Below are 20,904 nucleotides of genomic sequence, written 5' to 3'. Positions count from 1 at the left end.
AAACCGCAAATTCGTGGGACACGGCCGCGAATAGAAAAAGAAACCGCGAATTTGTGGGACACAGCCACGAATAGAAAAAGAAACCGTGAATTTGTGGGACACGGCCGCGAATAGAAAAAGAAACCGTGAATTTATGGGACACGGCCGCGAATAGAAAAAGAAACTGCGAATTTGTGGGACACGGCTGCGAATAGAAAAAGAAACCGCGAATTCGTGGGACACGGCCGCGAATAGAAAAAGAAACCACAAATTTGCAAGACATTTTTCCGCGAATAGAGAAACAGGTCGCATTTTATCAACCGGGAATACGCGGAACCACAAATAGCGGGATCCCCGACGGTATATATAAATATATACACATTCGAAATGCAGAATTGATCACTCTATCAGCCCATCCAAAGCTCTTTTCCCTGCGTAGGTAATAATTAGACAAAGCCCCAATGTACATTATGGGGGAGGTACTGGGATGTAATAACACCAAGCATGATGGGTAAAACTTACATTTTATCTATGTAAATCCTCCAACCAACGTCGACTTGTTAGTTAAGATTAACAAGTAAGCTTTGCAAAATATTTTTGAAAACAAAGTCAACTGTTGCAACAACAGGTCCTATGCAACCAGGGTTTTCTGCTGAGACTCCCTATCCCTGACTATGACCCAGCACACCTTGCTTGCACTAGACACGGTTTGAAATTGTACTCATTAAGCTTGTGTGGTGTCCGATTGATAATACCTACAGCTGTACAGCATTTGCACAGGGATTTGACCTCGACCCCCTCCCACACCAACCTTCTCTCCAAGTTCTAATGTGGATATGGGACTGGTCTCAAACTCATAATCAAGTACAATGAGCAATGAAGTGTTGCATGCAATTTCCGGAATCAAAACATTTAACTGGACTCGTTATCCACTTCGCTCCAGGACTGGATCTCAGTACTCTGTGTACGGTTTAATTCCACGATGTCTCTCGTTTACAACATGTGAGCCATGGTAAAATTACAATCACCCCATGTACTCATCACGCAAGTCGTTTTTCACATCTCGAGCAAAGATTCCATAAACGCTGGCATATGTGTGGTCAAACGGTATGTTCTTGCTTGAAACATTGTGCAAGCTTGCAAGGTGGCTTTTGTACCAAGATTGATCATAAATCATTTCATTTCTTTAAAGTCACTGTTTTTCTTCCTTCCCATAAATTTCACAATCTCACAACATAGAACAAGGTGTCTTGCTAGTGATGTGGGCAGTTTATTGATAAACTTTCATAATTATACAGGAAGATTATTGCACATATTTATTTTTCAAATATGGCAAAACAAGAATGGCAGGAAGCAACAAGCACCCTCATGGAAACACAAGCAATTAAACTCGTACTATACGAGTACAGTAGATTCCGCTCTCGCATATTTGCTCAAAAAAAATAAATCAGGTTCCGAGTACTGACGAGTCAAGTCATCGTACTCGTTTCACGACTGTTCTGGCGGAAGACGATAGCAGATAATTCCAGTAGGCTTTTCATATGTGCAGCGATTCTATCACTACTGGAGCGAACTAACGAGGCTCAAAAGGCATTCATTTCCCAAGAAAATGCCAGAAACTTTGCATGAGTTTGGGTTCTCGGTAGCAATTCCGAAGGTGGACAAGGTCATTATTTGCAGGGCAAGAGACTATTGTGCTTCTCTTTATCAGGGTATGGACGTGTAAGGCCTGAGCAGAGGAGCTCGAACTGCATCTATAAACATTCAACCAAACTACACGACAACAAGGTATGTGGTTTGGAATTGCGTAAAGACGGCCCTAGCCAAGAATTGGTATGACATGACTGGGATCCTTCTGCCGAAAGTGGGTAAGGCTCAAAGTGAGGACATCATTACAACCACCTGGTTCCAATCGATTAGGGTTACGAACACAATGCAATAAAGTCGATTCAACAAAAATTAATAATATACAACCATATACCAAATTCAAACAAAATTGTACAAACTCACATTTCCACAACACATGCTGATTGGGTGTGACGAGAATTTTCCTCCATTCAAGAGCAAAGAAAGCAATGAAGCCACCAAGGCTTTTGATTGGTGAAAAGCCCTCGGTATACCAGAACACTCCTTGCAATGGAAATGGATATTTCTTTACGAGCCATACGATTTATACAAAGCCTATTGGAAAAAAAAAATTCTCTCTGAAGAAACTGGGAATGTCAACACGAGTGGTTAATATAAGAATGACAAACTAGTCTTGCTGGTGAAGGCTCGTGTCGATCTGCGTTGGCGGACAGGTAGGGAAATGGATTAAATAAAATGGCCATGGTAAACAACGAGAAACTTGTGTTTCGAGCTTTAACCCTTCATCAGAGCAAAATAGTTAACGGCAGAAGCATCCACAACGGTTAGCATACCTCAATCAATGCCCTGTTGATTTCATCCATGGCTTGCATAAGAGTTCAACATTGAGTATTTTCCACTAAAGATACAAAGGAAAAATTGATTTATAAAATGTGATAACGTTTGACTTCAACGAGAAATTTTTAAAAAGACAAACAGACTCTTCATACAGTGTTGGTGTCACATATAGGATGAAGCTAAGGCAGTTGGTGGAACCCCTGGGGTGCAGAGTCACTACCATTTGAAGCCACCTCGACTAGAACAATGCACAAAACACCGAGGCCCCATTTGCATCCCTTTGTGCTCGCACGTCCCACGCTTACAACCGCTGTCCCAGGGAATTGCAGAACGGCACAACAACTCTTAATTTGAAGATATCATGGGGGAAGAGTTTTGGGGTATTTGCATATGATGTCACAGGTACTGCACACACACCCTTTTGGAAATGGCAGATGCAAACAGGGGTGTGCCAAGTAAGCCACTATATATGCACCGGCCAAAGTATAGAAAATTCTCATTCCAGGGGACAAACTCGCATCAAGCACTTTGTAAATCATGAAGTAAACCAAGTGACAAGGAGGTAGAATTCAACGGAGAATGAAGATAAAGACCAAAATCAGGTCCAAAAAAAAATGTGATGGAGACAGCCGGTTACAAACATGGGAACCGATTGTGCTGCTGCCTCTGTTATGGAAAGCCGATCACATGGTATTTTTTCAATCATCAGCCGTGCACATTTGCAGTCGTGCAGCTCAGCGAAAGTGCAAATCAATAAAAACTTGGAAACCCAAACAAGCCGAGATCGATGCGAGACAAGTGGCAAATTTGAGATGCCGCATTTAATCATTAGTTCATCGTTAGATATTGGTCCGAACATTTCAAAAATAAAAACATGCCAAACGATGCCCCGATAATAAGGCACAGTGTCTGCGGTCGCTAATGTGAGAGGATCGACCACACCCGGCAAATGCTCAATACGCCATCCCTGCATGCAGAACGCATACAAACCTGGTCGGTTCAAGCCAGACACCTATTCAAATCCACCCACCATCGCATGCACGGATTATGCGACATCATTCCCACGCGCAAATCATGAGCTTGTGGTGAGACATGGCAGGCGTTCATTTTGTCACGGTTCCAATGGTGCCCTTCTTTAGACCATTGCTCGTATCATCACCGTTTGACATTCGTTAGATAATTTATAAAATATATGTGTTGACCAATCATAAATAGGACTGTATAATTGGGTACATATTCAAAAGGACAAGAGCAACGTTGTGGGATAAGGCCAGGCCCAGCTATGCACGCTCTGATCACAGTGGGTACCCTTACGTCACAGTCGGTGTCCTGTCACGTCACGCTTAAGTCACAGTGAATACCATGTCGGTCCACAATTTGCACATGGAAAAGTACATAATTGCCCCCACGTTTGATTGACGAGCCCCGGGTGCATATTTCTTCTAATATTTTGGCCAAACTGTTCAAATAAAAAAATAAAATACACAAACAATTGCTGAGGCATTGCCTGGTACTGGAATTAACCCTGAGATATTATCAATCACCACAAACATGAGGATGCTCAAAAGGCTCATGGTCATCGAGACAAACATTTACAAGTCAAAGATGAACACAAATCCAATTGGATTTGTTTAAGGCCATAATCCTGGACCAAACATTCCTGTCCAGATGTGCTTGCGAAAATACAAGACCAATTTCTCACTAGAAACAACCTTAAAGCTACAGGCACATCCTAAATGGACAGCAATTCAAGAAAGTAAAAACACTGTCGGCGTCTGCACTTGTGTGAAATGACAAGAACTAGTCGACTCTACACTCCATTCATGCTCACTGAGGATCAAGATGCTCTGAGTGCTCAGATGGAATCAAAGTGTCGCATTTAGTCATTAAAAAGTCTGCCCAAACAGATTTTAAACACACACACACACACACACACACGTAATTACACACTTAATTACAAAGAAGAAATGGTACCTACAACTTCTACTATAGTGCAATGCGCCGCATAATAATAATAATAATAATAATAGCACCGGACAGCACCGGCCTTAAGCAGCTAGATTCACCAAAATAATATTGATTCCCCCCCCCCCCCTCCCCTCACCCCAACCCCCTCCTCCTTTTTCAGATTCTCGTGTAGCACGGCTGGCCAACTGAGCAAGTGTGGTTTCCTAAAGCCAGGCTTCAGCTTAAATAGGACCTTCACGTGCAGCGACACCCCGTGGATTTCACTGGAAATATAACGGTGTGACTAGGTATCCAGGGCTACGCTTGCAATGAGGGGAGGGAAAAAATAAATAAAACGATAGAGGAACTAGGTACAAAGAACTTCTGTGGTTGTGTACCAAATCTTCAAGTACACCCTCTCCTCAACCAGCATGAGCAAACGCTTGTCGAGATGTGCAAGGACAGGCCTCAGCCCATAGCAACACCATAAAAGAGGTCGGAGTTGAAGACACAAAGCAAGCAGAGATCGAGCCGAAAGCTCTTGCTTCACTCTGTCAGCTTCCCGCACAGTCCGAATCCCTTTGAAAACGGCCAAATGCATGATGGGAAGAATGGTTGGAAATGGCAGGTCAGATGTTGCAGCTGAGCTGCAGTTTTGGGGTGTCATACAGGAAAACCGCTGTTGGAAAACTCACAACAAACCAACCATTGCTTTGAGCTGCCGCATGTACACTGGCTGCAGAGGTAACGCGTGGTGTCTGTCTGCAGCCACTCGTTCACACTGCATGCAAACACGCGTGTATTTACAAACATGTCAGCATTCCCACGACAAACTGTTAACTCAAAAGTGAGTGGCAGACAAAATTGTTAAATCAACTTTGGCATGATTCTAGTTAATCATTTGTGAAACAGAAGGAAAACGTCTGGTGGGTAGTAACAACTAAAACGGCACTTATACAACGCATAGTCTAGCCGCGCGTTCATTCTGAACAAAAACACCATCGTCGATTGAACACGCTCCTATTACGACCCATTACATTAGGGCCCATATACCCATATCATCCGTGCACCCTATTACGTCACATTGTTTCTTGGTTTGGGTTATGAACATCATAAGTTTAATTCTTCACTCACATCAGGTCATAGATCAGATATAAGAAGATTCAGATTTTTAGGGAAAGGATATAAAATTCAGCCAATTATGCCTGGAATACTACTTCACTGATGACATCATCGTTATCACCCTATGTACCACATGGGGAGTTAATGACATATGCCAAGTTTCAATTTTTTTTTCATTGAGTGGTTCCGGATGAAAATTATGTCCAAACTTTTTTCCTTTAATCCAATATGGCTTCTGGGCAAGACTAATAACGAGAACGGCACTCGGTAGAGCACATACCTCCGCCAAGCTGAACAGTTTACGTTTTATATCCCACTGATAGGCCGGATCTAAATTTGGACCTGAACCAAAATCAAATTGGCTCGTTTGTTCTTGTTACCGAACAAACTAGTCCACCAAGTTTTGTCTGAATCCGTCCATAACTTGTTGAAATATCATGCTATATATATCGTCTTTTCCCCATCAATGGTGAAGAATCACTGAGGAAAAATAAAATAATTATCGTATCTGGATCCAGATCTGGATCTTCACCAAAATCAAATACATTAGTCCTCGTCACACACCTAAACTCTCCACCACGTTTTATCCGAATCCATCCATAACTTTGAGTTATCCTGCTCACTGACAGACAAACAGGGGTGAAAAAAAAAATCTCCATCCACCTTTGGTGGCAGATGTAATAAAAATAACTAGAACTGTGAGCAGTGATGATGGGCTTCCAGGCAAAATGGCCACCATACCATGTGACTGATGACATCATCATTTCAATACATTTTCCTCATTAGTAGTCGATCATATCTGTAAATTTTGGTTTGGATCGGTTAAGCAGTTCTGGAGATATTGATTTTCAATTTATTTTCCTTAAATCCAAGATGCCCGCCATACCATGTGACTGATAATGTCATAGTTTGTAAAAAAAAAAAAAAAATCCTCATATGTAGTCAATTATACATATGAAGTTTTGGATTGATCCGTTGAGTGGTTCTGGAGATATGGATTTTCAAATACTTTTTCCTTAAATCGAAGATGGCCACCATACCCTTGACTGATGTCATAGTTCAGAAACCTTTTTAACCACATGGGGAGTTGATCATACATATGAAATTTCATATTGCTCTGTTCGGCAGTTCTGGAGAAAGTTGTTTAAAGGTTCTCCTTAAATCCAACATGGCCACCATATCACATGACTGATGACATCATAGTTTACATTCCGACGGGGAAAAATATTTACAAACGTGTTTCAAGTTTTGTATCGATCGGAAAAGCGGTTTTGGAGAAATGTTTTTTTACGTTTATTTTTAAATCCAATATGGCCACCAAACCACGTGGTCGATGACTTTTTTATTATGCGATCATATTTGTAAATTTTCACGTTGATCCATTCAGCGGTTCTGGAAAAGAAGATGTTTAAAGTTTATGATGTCATGGGCAATGGCAGCCAATAATAACCACCTTTAGAGGCCATTTTTCCCCGCAAAGCGGGGGTTGGCCTTTTTCGGGAACCGTGGTTGTTGTTGTTTTTTGGTCCCCTTTTTGAAGCAATGTTTTACGGCCGGATGCCCTTCCTGACGCCAACCCTTTTTGCCGCCTTTAACGACAAACAGGGAATTACCAGTGAACTGGTACTCAATTAGCCGACATCGGAAGGATGACAGGCTGAGTCAACCCCCCTGGCGTTAATTCAGCGATCGACCGGGATTCGAACCCAGGATCCTGGGATCCTAAGCCGGCACCCTAGCCGCTAGCCCAACACCAGGGCTAGCCGTCGACACCAAAGCCAATGTAAGTCAAAATTGCAAAATCAAAATTAATGATGCACTAAGTTACATTGGTATATATAATGAGTTAAAGTTTCGTAGAGCTAGCTATAACGGTTTTCTCAAAATCGTCTCCACAAAATGTGCGATAATAATAATATAATCCTTACAAGAACAATAGGCTTTCAGTGGGAACCTCACTGGAAGCCTAATAATTCCCTTATGAGGAACTTTGCAGGAGGAGGCCATTATGCCCATCAACACCTGCACTGTTATTACCAACCTAAGATTGCTTATCTGTACGCTATCCTTTTTAAACGCTGAGCATCAAAAGCAAGGAAGAAGCACGTACCGCTTCCAAAGTGTTTGTTACGAGTCGACCAGGAGGGTTCAAACCACAGGTCTCCCAGCCTCAGATCGGACATTCTAACTAACCATTACACCACGGAGTCTGCAAACTTTTAAAAATCAGTTGAGTCATACCATAGGACGATGACTTTGTCCCCTTTGGTATGGTTAAAGGAACACATGCGTCCTAACCCAAAGGGCCAAGATCATTGGAACCGCCTTTAGAGGCCATTTTCCCCCACAGAGCAGGAAGTTGGCCTTTTTGGGGCACATTGGTCCCCTTTTCGAAGCAATGTTTTACGGCCGGATGCCTTTCCTGCCGCCAACCCTGTTGGTCGCCTCTTGCGACACACAAGGAATTACCAGTGAACTGGTACTCAATTTGCCGACCTGGAATGGATGACAGGCTGAGTCAACCCCCCTGGTGTTAATTCAGCGATCGACTGGGATTCAAACCCAGGATCCTAGGATCCCAAGCCGGCACCCTAACCGCTAAGCCAACACCAGGCTTAAAGGGCCACGATACATGGTCATACAATAACTGGGGTACCCTCTTCAGACAGAGTGGATTCCCGCAGAAAGTCAAATTACCCAAATGACTTTGGTATGACTTTTTAAAGTCGCTGGACAGATGCAAAGAAAGACAAGACGTCTTTAGGAACAGCCTTTCCAAGGTTAATTTGTTAGTGCTCTCATATCTACAGATCTTGAAGCAGTAACAATAGGCCTGACTGCACACAGAAAGGATCAAAGAGTACAAGCCATGCTCACGCTGGCATTGCTGCTCGTGTCCGATGGCCAGCGGGATGGTTTCCAGCCTGTCGACCAATCGCCCTGCCACGCCTTGCGCCGTAACGAGCTGCTCACTGGAATTATGTGCCCCTCTGTGGTGAAGATATAATCCCCACTGGACAGATGCAAAGGGTGATGTTCATCAAAAAGCTGCAGAGAAAAAAAGCATGCAGGTTTTTGGTAATGTTGGCCAAGTGAGTGCCCCTACCCCCCTCATCCCCCCCCCCCCCCCCAACCGAAAAACAACTAATTTATAAAAACAAGAACATAGTGTTCAAATAACCCCACTCCACCACTGCAGCTCGTGCCAGTAGATTACAAAATTAGACGATATATTAACATGAACATACTTCCGATATACTATTGGGCTTAATCAGTCAAGTTTATTGTGCGTCTGCACCCCCTGCAGTTAGGTCTGTGCTCCACAAGTATGTCTGGCATCAGACCTGTAAAGGTTTTCTGTAATGACAACAACTAGCCAATGTACCACAACAATGGGCTGACAGGAAGACCTAGAGGTACGCACATTCGCCTCGAAGCTTTCTAACCTGGGATTTGAATCCCGACCCAGCTATAAACTATCATCCTGGTGTTTTACAGGCAAGGTGATTCATCAATGTGTGTGCCGTCCCTCGGATGGACGTTAAACTGGGTGTCCTGTCTGCCAGCATTAGTTGGTGGACGTTAAAGATGCCACTGTGTCCTTCATGAAGAGCAGGCGAGCTATCGCCGGCACCATGCGCAAACTACAAATGTCTGCAGTAACCTGCAGAGGCCATTGCATCAGCAACACAGCCGCACCCATAGCCAATGGTGCTACCCAGCAGCATACGAACAAAGACCATAACAATCTTTCATAGGACATGAGCCTCAAATCCTCCCTTTGTCATGATTCCACAAGCTTTGGGTGGAGCGACATCCTCTCACCCCATCTTTTATTCAAGGATAACAAGCGTTACGCCTAGGTCCCCCGTCGTTGAAGTGATGAGTTGACAAAGTGGAAGACGCAAGGCGGCCATCTTGGATTTTGACGTGGCAACCCCATTTTCAATAGCGTTCTTCCTTATGCGAAGATACACCCACACACCAGATTAGAAGTTGGTACTTCACTTATTTTTCAAGATATTCCGCTCACAAGGTTCAGACATACATGGCGTCAGACATACATGGCGGCGGCCATCTTGGATTTCGACGTGGGTTGCACCCACACCAAATTATAATTCGGTCCTTCGCTTACGCACGCATGCACGCACGTTCACACGCACACACGGACGGAGGGGAAAACCATAGTCCCCCTTTCGCTCCGCGGTGCGACGGGAGACAAATATAATTATTTGAACTTTTTGTTTAAAGCTAAATTTGAGTTTCAGCATCGTACCAAAAAAAGATACTTGCACGTTTCACTCAGAAAGAAGCTCTCCATGCGGTCCTCTTGGGTTTTTTCCACCACATGGTGCAATGTTGCGTATCCACAACTGCAACAGCACAACCCGAATAACACATCAGGATACATGAGCATTTATAAAATGAAGATCATTGGGAAAAGCAAAAATCAACAACTCAACATGCATGTTATACATGTTACACATTCTGTACAATAAAGATAGCCATACAACAGTTTGACATGTCAAAGGAAGAGCACAACAAGGAAAATATATATTGCAAACAAAATGGCCTATAGGTACAGGCAATATGTACCATGACCTCAAACAAAAGGTCTCTCACTTGCATCATACTGAGGAAGGTGTCCTCTATGACATATAAAGTCTTAATAAATCCTGCGAGGGGAAGTCCTGAAATGAGTATGATTTGGATTGTGGGAAAGCATATGGAGGAACTGAGAGACACACCACGTTTCAGAAAATGCCGATCTCGTGCAGAAGGCTGCGTAGTTTGCTACGGTTACAAACAGCGAGCTGGTTGTTGATGACGCAGACCTCCTCGTCCTACTGTGCGACCATGCAAGCTTAGTCTCATGACTTGTTCTTCTGCTCAGAGCCGAAGAAGAACATAATGAACCCTCAAATATGGAACATCAAGACTGTCAAGGAACAGCTTGGTCCGGAATTATGCAAAATCATCCTCTTCCTCCATGCTGTCCTTGGATATGGTACAACATCTCGCCTCTGCGGGATTGGGAAAGGAGCTTTCCTGAATAAATTTAAGACAAGCAGTCATTTCCTTGAGCAAGCTGAGGCGTTTGATGCACAGTCAGCTTCTACCGATGATGTTGTTGCTGCAGGAGAGAAAGCCTTGGTGATCCTCTACAATGGGAAACCCAGTGAAAAAGCTAGATTATCTGCAGCACAAGCGGTTCTGTGAGAAGATGGATTCCAGCACGTCTCACGTTCAACCACAGAGCTAACCTACATCAGCAGCAGCAAAGTACCGCAGTCACCTTCTGTGTACGTGTGTACTTTCAGGTTCAAGAGTGGAAGGGATCTGGGGATGGACTCCTTCCAAAAGAGAGGGTATGGCAGGAGAGCTATCAGGGGCTTGCCCCTCTCCAGACAGACCTAGCTCCTGCTCCTGAGGAGCTGCTGCAGGTTATCAGGTGCAACTGTCAGACCAACTGCAGCAGCTTGAGGTGCACATGCAAGAAGAACCATGTTGAGTGTACTCCTGCTGGTGGAAACTGCAGAGGATCTGTTGAAGATGAAGACAGTGTTGGTTTCTGAATGTACATTGACATAGGTTAGCCATGGTGGGGAGATGCTGGCATTATGGCATCTACTCGTCTTCTATGCAGATCTATGATTCTCTTGCTAAATATAACATGTACAATTGTACATATTTACTGTCATGTTCTCTGCAGATTATTTGGTGTATTCTGAAAGCTCTCACTCAGTATTGTGAAAGTTCAGTTTTATGATTGCAATTTGGTATTATGTTTTACCGTTCCAAGTCCTACCAGTAGATATACAAACAAATAAAATAACCACCTTTAGAGGCCATTTTTCCCCGCAAGCGGGGGTTGGCCTTTTTCGGGGACCGTGGTTGTTGTTGTTTTTTGGTCCCCTTTTTGAAGCAATGTTTTACGGTCGGATGCCCTTCCTGCCGCCAACCCTTTTTGTCGCCTTTTTACGACAAACAGGGAATTACCAGTGAACTGGTACTCAATTTGCCGACCTCGGAAGGATGACAGGCTGAGTCAACCCCCCTGGTGTTAATTCAGCGATCGACCGGGATTCGAACCCAGGATCCTAGGATCCTAAGCCGGCACCCTAGCCGCTAGCCCAACACCAGGGTATAAGTCCTACCAGTAAATGTTGATCAATATTTGTATTTTGTCCCCCACCCCTCCGACAAGGTCAGAGACGGGGGACATTAAAATGAACTCCGTCCGACTGACGGACTGATCATCCGTCCATGTGCTTTTGTGTACATGTTATTTCAAAAACCGTTGAACATTTCGCTTTCATACTACTGAGATCTATTCCTTAAGACATTACATCAACCTGATTAGATCACGGCTGTGATTGGCTGAATTGTGATGCCATGGCAACAATCTCGGTAATTTGGCTTGTGTACATATTTCAAAAACTGTTCAAGATTTAGCTTTCATATAATAGATCTATTCCTCATACCACCAAAAAGTTGGGAGGCCGAGAGCATCAGCTCCTCGGCATTTTAAAATTAGTTTGTGCAATGGCAATTGCAATCTGCAATAATTGCACTCTATGGTCTTTAGTGTTTTATTTCATCATTAATAACGTAATTATGCAAGCATCATTCGTAACTTGTTGACTTTTGTTATTACGTGTCTAGAATAGAATGTACTCAGTATGGATCCAGTATTGCTTTTTATTTCATTATTTTCATATTAATGTTTTCGCTATCGGCTGGGACTGCCTCTTCAAGCCATAAATGCTTACCAACAGTTTCAATAAAAATCGATATCTAATAGTCCAATGAAATCTTCAGAAAGGTTTTAACATGTTTAAAGAATGCAAGTGGAAAAAGGACATTTTTGGGTGGGGTCGTATTTCAGTGATTTTCATAGGTTTCTCCATCTAGGATCCTTTAAGACTATTTATATGTGATGGAGGACATATTCAGGAGTATAAAACTGCACATTTTTTCATAAAAGGCCTGTACTACTAGAGACTACGATAATGAACAGATCAGGACACAACACGACAAAAGGAACAGTATAGAGATGGGGAAAACACCAACAGCAGAGTTGAAGGACAATATAGAGGGAGACTTAGACAAATAATGGGTATGGGGAGGAATGGGGGCAGGAGAGGATGCTTGGGGTGGACATGATGGATACAGAAGGAAACTCTCAGGAGTGAAAACTGAAAAACTGGAAGGAGGAGGAATTGGGGGGAGGGGTAGGGGTTAACGAGGGCAGAAAAGATCATGGTTTGGGGATTATCTGAGATGGTGGTGAACAGCTGTCTTGAAGAACTGGAGGGAAGAGTGGGATTGAAGAGAATGTGAAAGTTGGTTCCACATGCAGGAAAAAAAGAGGAACTAATGAGCAATGAGTGTGAGCCCTACAGAAACCTGGGGGGAGGACGGGAACAAATCATGGAAACAGCCATGAGAGTAAGACCAGAAAGGAGGTGAGAGAAGACAGAAACCACAAAACTGTGATGGCGAAGTTATAGTCCCATAGACTCAGCTTCACCGCAGGAGATTCCAATAATAATCGTCAAAGCCTTGGTTTCCACTGCTTCAAGCTGAGCCATATGTGAGACAGGAGAGCCAGCCCAGAGGGGAGAGCAGTACTCCATCAAGCTGCGGAATAAAGCCTTGTAGGTAGATAGGAGTTCAGGTGTGCCAAGGAGGGAGACAAGTTTGAAAGGATTTTGTATGACGGAGGATGCCCAGTCCGGCGGATGGCTTTGGAGGCCACCTTTGAAATGTCATTTGCCCAAGAAAAATAATGGCTGATAATGAGAACCAGGAGTTTGAATGATTGAACTTCCTCAAGAGAACTGTTAAATAAGCATATGGGGCGGGGAGAGGGTTGCCAGACGTCCTTTCAAAGAGAGATATTGAGTGTGAGATTTGTCAGGATGAAAATACATAATCCAAGTGTTTGACCATCTTGTGATTTATTTCAAGATGTGGAGAGGGAAGTCGCTGTGGCCTGCATGTCTGAAGGATGAGGGAAGTCTCAGCAGAGGGTAGAGTCATCAGCAAATAGAGTATTTTCCAGAGAGTCAGAAAGATAATTTATGAAAATCAGGAATACGACTGGGCCAAGACCACTGCCTTGAAGCACTCCAGCCTTGGCAGGGAGAGGAGATGAAAGGATTCTGTTGAGAGCCACACGTTGGCTACAAGAGTAAATACAACAACAACAACATGCATTTTAAGGCAATTTTCCCTGCTAGAGCGGGGGTTAGCCATGCGGTCCCCATGACAATCTTCTCCATTTTGCCCTATTTTCTGCATCTCTCCTTGTTAACCCCCTTGCCCGCATTTCTTCTTCCACCATCTTTAGCCAAGTCTTTCTCGGTCTTCCCCGTCCTCTACTTCCTTCTACATTAACTTCCATCACTCTTCTCAACCAGTCACTTTCATCCTTCCTCAATACATGACCAAACCATCTCAACCTGTTCCTCTTCACAGCATCAATCACAGGCAATATTCCCATCATCTTTCGCAATTCATCATTTGTCCTCCTCTCTCTCAACGATACTCCGCACATCCATCGAACCATTCGCATTTCCACCCTTTCCAGCCTTCGTTGCTGCTCTACGTTCATTACCCATGTCTCGCTCCCATAAATCATAACACTTCTCACACATGCAGCATACACCTTTCCCTTCAGCTTCAGCGACACTCTCCTCCTCATCAGCACGCCACTCAGTTCCCGAAACTTCTTCCATGCACATCTCACTCGAGCAACCGTTGCCGAGTCTGATCCACCTTCTCCATTCAGCATGTCTCCGAGGTAGCAAAATGTTTTCACACCTTCCAGCTTCACGCCATCTCCAAGATCCAACTCAACATTTCCTCCATCTGCAGCTCCCTCTGCGCACACCTTACATTTGAATGTAGCTGCCACACTGGTTAATGACCCTCTCAGACCACTACATTTTTGATGAACCCACTCAGCGCACATTGTACACTGAATGGAGTTCACTCCGACACCCTTCCTGCACACAGCACACGGCCACTTCCCAGTTCTTTCCACCTCACCACATGCTTTACCACTTGCCATCACCTTTGTCTTTCCGATATTCACCTTCAGACCTTTTGTCTCCATACATTCCTTCCACTTGTTCATCTTTTCCTTCAGTCCATCCATACTTTCCGCAATCAACACCAGATCATCTGCATACAACAACTCCCACGGTAAACCCTCCTTTACGTTCTGAGCCAGCACCTCCATCACAGCTACAAATAGTAGTGGACTTAGTACCGACCCCTGATGCACTCCCACCTTCACCTCAAACTCACCACTGTGCCCGTCCTTCGTCCTTACAGCTGTGCGTGCTCTTTTGTACATTGCCATCACTACTCTGATCAACCATTCCTCCACTCCTAACTTCCTCAATGCCCATGTCAATACTTTGCGTGGAACCCGATCGAATGCTTTCTCCAGATCAACAAACCCAAAAAACAACTTCTTCCTCTTATCCATGTACTTCTCCTGCAACTGCCTCACAATGAAAAGCGCATCTGTCGTTCCTCTTCCTGGCATAAATCCAAACTGCATTTCGTCGATCTTCACTTTCTTCCTTATCCTCCTTTCCAACACCCTTTCCAATACCTTCATTCCATGCTCCAATAACTTTATCGCTCGGTACGAACCACACTCCAGAGGGTCACCTTTCCCCTTGTATAGAGGGACGAGGGTACTCAGTTCCCAATCCACTGGAATGCGGCCTTCTTTCACCACCAGATTACAGATCTCTGTCATTCTCTTCACACCCCAACTTCCTGCTGCCTTCAACATATCTCCCACAACTCCCGTCGGCCCTCCCGCTTTTCCACTCTTCATTGCTTTTATCGCTTCCTCAACTTCCTTCCTCAACTTCTCAGGCTACAAGAGTAAATGAAGTCAGTAATCCAAGAGTGGAGTTGGCCTTGTATGCCATAGGCAGAGAGTTTGTTGAGTAAGGGAGGATGCTAGGCTGTATCAAAAGCACGAGGTATATCCAGAGAGACGGCCCTGATCTCATGTCTGACATTGAAGGCCTCCATCCATTGCTGTGTGAGTAGAAGCAGCATGTCCAAGGTGGAGTGATCTGGTCTGAAACTAAATTTGTGATCTGAGATGACGTTGTTGGAGAAAAGGAAGGATTTCATATCAACTGCAATGATGGATTTCATGACTTGCTGATGATTGGAAGTACGCTGATAGGTCTGTAGTTGAGGAGATCCGTTTTTGCACCTTTTATGTAATGCTGTGATGTTGATGGATTTCCAAACAGATGTAAGATGACATAGGGCAAATAATTGAGTAAAAAGGGCAGAGAGAGGAAGTACAAGAGCAGCAGATCAGGTTTTTAGCACACATGTGCTGATGCTGTCCAGTGTTGAGCCTGGTGTTGGCTTAGCGGCTAGGGTGCCAGCTTAGGATCCTAGGATCCTGGGTTCGAATCCCGTTCGATCGCTGAATTAACGCCAGGGGGGTTGACTCAGCCTGTCATCCTTCCGAGGTCGGCAAATTGAGTACCAGTACACTGGTAATTCCCTGTTTGTCGTAAAAGGCGACAAACAGGGTTGGCGGCAGGAAGGGGATCCGGCCATAAAACATTGCTTCAAAAAGCGGACCAACAACAACAACAACAAAAACAACAACCACGGTGCCCGAAAAAGAAGGGGAAAAATGGCCTCTAAAAAAAAAAAAAAAATGCGCTGATGCTGTCCAGCCAGGCAGGAGAATCAGAGTGGAGTGTTGAAAGAACGCTCTCAGGTGCAAAAAAAACCACTGAGTCCAGGAGCAGTTGGGTACGATAGCTGGGAATGATTTGTACCGAGAGTGAGGGGTTAGGGACAAGACTTGGAAGCAAACAGAATTGAGGCATTCGGCCTTCTCACAAGCGGAGTTGGTTGTGGCGCCATTTTGAAGAGAGCGAAGGGATGGAAGTGAAGCATATTCCACAGACAAACTTAACAAGGAGTCAACAGGTTTTAGAGGAGGGTCACAAGTTTGAACGTTAATTCTTGAGGTTGGACAGATGTTTTCTTGCTCTCCTGATAGTGGACACACTTTTTGCGGGCATTTTGGAATGCACCGAGATTGCCTTCGGTTGGATTAGCCTTCCAGGAAAAGAAAGCAAGTTGTTTCAAAGCAACTGTCCAACCACAGGATTCAGTGCAACATGGCCAGAAAGAGGGGTAGGATTTGCCATTGGAAGAAATCCAGGTTGGTTAAAAAGTTCACACAGGTTGAGTCAGTCTCACAGAGTCACAGAAGTCCTTTGCTGAATTGCCATGACAGGTGAGAGAGGTTCAAAGATCGTTTTGAATTCACCCATAAAGACAGGCATATACTTCAACATTATTACCTCCGCCACCAAAGGTGGATGGAGGTTATGTTTTCACCCCTGTCTGTCCGTTTGTGAACAAAATATCTCAAAAAGTTGTGGACGGATTCGGACGAAATTTGGCAGAGATGTAGCGTATGTGGACGAAATTATTAGATTTTAGTGAAGATCCGGATTCGGATCCGGCTACTAGAATTTTTAAAGTGCTTCTTCACCATTGGGAGATCGGGCCGAAAACGATACATAGCAGGATATCTCAAAAGGTTATGGATGGATTTGGACGAAACTTGTTGGACTGGTTGTGTGTGTGTGTGACAAGGAAGAATCGATTCAATTTTGGTGAAGATCCAGATCTGGCTAGTATCATTTTTAAAGTGATTCTTCACCATTGAGTGATATGGCCAACCAGGTGGAGGTATGCTCTCTACTGAGTGCCGTTCTAGTTATTGAAGGTAATTAGCAGCTCAGTTTGCAAATTATTTCGGAGCATAAATACATAATATACATTTCATATACAGTAGGTCTGAAATACAAAACTGGGATGTGTTGCCTGGGGTACTTTTAAAATACAATCCCTTAGTTATGGATATTATCAATTGCACTGGCTTGTGGGTAATCGGCTACAGTAATCCAAGTCTGTAACAGAACGGATTGCTTTCTTATTTATTTATACCATATTTTTATACGCAAAATCTCATTGTACCGTCACTCATGATCGAAGCTGTCCTTTGCCCCAATGATAACTCCAAGTGAAATTATAATTTATGGGGTTAATGAAGTTTATTATCTCCGCCACCGAAGTTGGATGGAGGTTATGTTTTCACGCCTGTCTGTTTGTTTGTTAGTTTGTCTGTATTTAAACAAAATATCTCAAAAGGTTGTGGACGGATTCGGACGAAATTTGGCGGAGAGGTAGTGTATGTGACAAGGATGAAATTATTAGATTTTGGTGAACATCCAGATTCGGATCCGGCTCGTAGAATCTTAAGTGATTTTTCACCATTGAGAGATAGCGCCAAAAACGATACATAACATGATATCTCAAAAAGTTGCGGATGGATTCCGACGAAACTTGATGGACCGGTTGGGACCGGTTGGGTGTGTGACAAGGAAGAAATTATTCGATTTTGGTGAAGATGTGAATATGGATTTGGATGGGAGAATTATTTAATTTTCAAGTGATTCTTCACCATTGAGAGATGGGGTGAAAAGCGATACGTAATATGATCTTTTAAAAAGTTATGGATGACATGACTAAACTAGGTGAACGAGTTGGTTAGATGACAAGAACAAGCAGATTAGATTTTTGTTCAGGTCTGAATCCAGATCTGGCCCATCATTGGGATACAAAACAAACTGTTCAGCCTGGCAAAAGTATGCGCTCCACCGATTGCGTGCCATTCCAGTTATACACTTTATTATGCTTTTGTAGACTTGTTGGAGGCACAAAAAGTACGTAACAGTTTCAATGATTGACGCGATTTGATTTGACAGACTATTAAACCCAATGCAGGATGAGTGCCTCCCTCAACATGGTACACTATGTTCTATTCAATGCAATTTGAGCCACTGAACTTCAGCAACCTAAAGTTTTTTGAATAGTCATAAATAATTTCTCCAACATTGACAACTGCCTGGATGACGACCTTAATTATACTGCAAATATTTCAGCTTACTGAATTATACTGCCTTAAATAGACTATTTTAATGATAATTATGACGTCATAGGTCACGTGGTACAGGCGCCATCTTGGAAAAACTTCACACCTCTATATCTCTGAAACCACTCCATGGAAAAAATTGAGACCTGGCTCATTGTCAGCGACTCCCCATGGGGAATAAGATATGTTAATGATGATGTCATCAGTGCCTTCGTTATGACACCATAACTCGACAAGTACAACGCTTCATCCGATCAGTATGAATTCTTTTTTCTCTGCAACTGTTGGTCTGATGAACACTAAATTTTCGCCGTAGGAGCGCTTCCTCCTGTAGAATATTTTAATGATAATTATGACGTCACAGGTCACGTGGTACAGGCCCCATCTTGGAAAAACTGAAAAACATTGCACCTCTATATCGCCAAAAATGCTCCATGAAAAAATTGAAACGTGGCTCATTGTAAATAACTCCATATGGGGAATAAGTTTTGTTAATGATTATGTCATTGGTGCCATAATTCGACAGCGACAACTCTTAGTCTGATCAGTTTGAAATTTATTGAGCGTGATCTACACAACAATTAAATTAGGGAATATAAATTTCTGATGTAATCGCTTACGTGGTCTGACAACCATATTGGATCAAATAAAAAACCCTTTAAAAACAGAAGAGTTGGCTCACACCAAGCTGACTGTGCAGGGTAAGTATTCCATGAATACAACCTGGTTTTCTTCTGGAAGAATAATTGCACATTCTAAAAACGTTTTCCCAGTTATTTTCTTCACTGGAGGAAGCTACGTAGCATATTAAAAGTTTGGGAAGTGTAATAGAGACAACGAAACTTTCTTTCAAATAATAATTCTTGCATTATGATCATTCAAAATGACAATCAAGAGGCGACAATTATGTGTCAAAGAGGGGCGCAGTAATGAGCTAGGTCTTTTTAATCACAACGTTTTGTCTTCAGCAGTGATCAAAGCTGGCAATAATACATTTTAAAAATTGCCAAGGAAACAATTTGGGGGGGTGAGGGGGGGGTTCCTGATAGTCTTGAGCATGGCTGCAGCTGCAGCACTTCTGCATTTTCTCAGTGAGATGCAATTTTCATATCGACTTCAGCAGGAAAGGGGAATCAGAATGTTTTATCACATTTGGCTGAATAGTTTGACATCATGCTTCTATGCAGAGCAAGCATTGGTTCTTGTGACATTCCCGAATCAATAATTTTTTAAGCAATGATATTGAGTGCATGTACAGCAGCACATTAGTATGGAAGAGGGGCTGGTCTAGAGGTACAAACACTCACCTCTGTGCTGTCTAGCCTGGGTTTGAATCCCGACGCAGGTATAAAACTGCCATCCCGGTGTTTCACAGGCAGGGTGATTCATCAATACGTGTGCCGTCCCTCGGATGGACGTTAAGCACGAGTTCCCTTTCCTAGCATTCGTTAGTGGGCATTAAAGATCCCACGGTATCCTTCTCGCAGAGCAGGCGAGCCATCGCCGGCACCATTAACAAATCCCAAATTCCTGCCATAACCAATGGGCATTGCATCAGCGGCACCACCACGCCCTCGACCAATGATGCTACCTTGCAGCCTTGTGCTGCATACGAACGAGTAGAAGTATGGAATAAACAGGAAACACATTAGAAATTGCCAGGCTGAAGTCCTTCAATACGAGTTTGATGGAGAGGATGTTCTATTACGGAAAAGGTTTATACATATTCAACAATAAAGTTGATCACCAATTCACCTTACTCCAAGAGACTATGTTAATGTTGTTTTGAATCTTTCCCTACTTCAGCACTCCCTTTCCAGAGATTCCTTCACTGAGAGGGTCTTCACCCTGGCTACAAGCAAGGGCCACCGAGGCCTGCAGCTTCAACCCGTCTGTGCGAATTATATTTAAGCATTGGGGCAATAAATGTCCAGCGCAAATGATTTGGATAAGATGAATGGCATACATAGTTGGATGTATCCTCTGGAGCAAAACTTGACTCATGACTGTTCAACTTCACCCCAAAGTGGCATGTTACTGTTTGGAATAGGTTTCACATTAAAAGTGCTTTTTAGAAGAGAGAAGAACACCACCCCTTTTGCATCTTCAGATGTATGGGGTTGCCAAAGCAGTTTCCTAGGCTATTGGGCACAATCCTGGATGGGTTGCCACCTTAACCACCTTTAGAGGCCATTTTTCCCCGCAAAGCAGGGGTTGGCCTTTTTCGGGAACCGTGGTTGTTGTTGTTTTTTGGTCCCCTTTTTGAAGCAATGTTTTACGGCCGGATGCCCTTCCTGACGCCAACCCTTTTTGCCGCCTTTTAACGACAAACAGGGAATTACCAGTGAACTGGTACTCAATTAGCCGACCTCGGAAGGATGACAGGCTGAGTCAACCCCCCTGGCGTTAATTCAGCG

At 43.5% G+C, this 20,904-nt stretch overlaps 1 protein-coding gene across 3 annotated transcripts in view; it reads right to left on the bottom strand.

Moving 5' to 3' along the window:
* Positions 1 to 1,225: 1,225 nt before the first annotated feature.
* The window catches only part of EDEM1 (ER degradation enhancing alpha-mannosidase like protein 1), a 58,027-nt gene continuing 38,348 nt past the window's right edge, over positions 1,226 to 20,904 (bottom strand). For all 3 annotated transcript variants that reach the window (XM_068131992.2, XM_068131994.2, XM_068131993.2), the window contains 3 exons: positions 9,749 to 9,845; positions 8,350 to 8,520; positions 1,226 to 5,131 (listed from right to left, as the gene is read on the bottom strand). In XM_068131992.2, the coding sequence (XP_067988093.2) occupies positions 5,042 to 5,131; positions 8,350 to 8,520; positions 9,749 to 9,845 (358 nt within the window). In that variant the 3' untranslated portion in view covers positions 1,226 to 5,041. The remainder of the gene's footprint in view (positions 5,132 to 8,349; positions 8,521 to 9,748; positions 9,846 to 20,904) is intronic.

The sequence above is a fragment of the Myxine glutinosa genome, chromosome 12, assembly GCF_964187855.1.
Source record: "Myxine glutinosa chromosome 12, kmMyxGlut1.1, whole genome shotgun sequence".
Taxonomy (NCBI): domain Eukaryota; kingdom Metazoa; phylum Chordata; class Myxini; order Myxiniformes; family Myxinidae; genus Myxine; species Myxine glutinosa.
The sequence above is the reverse complement of the archived record's forward strand: the minus strand, read 5'-3'. Positions and strand labels throughout refer to the sequence as shown.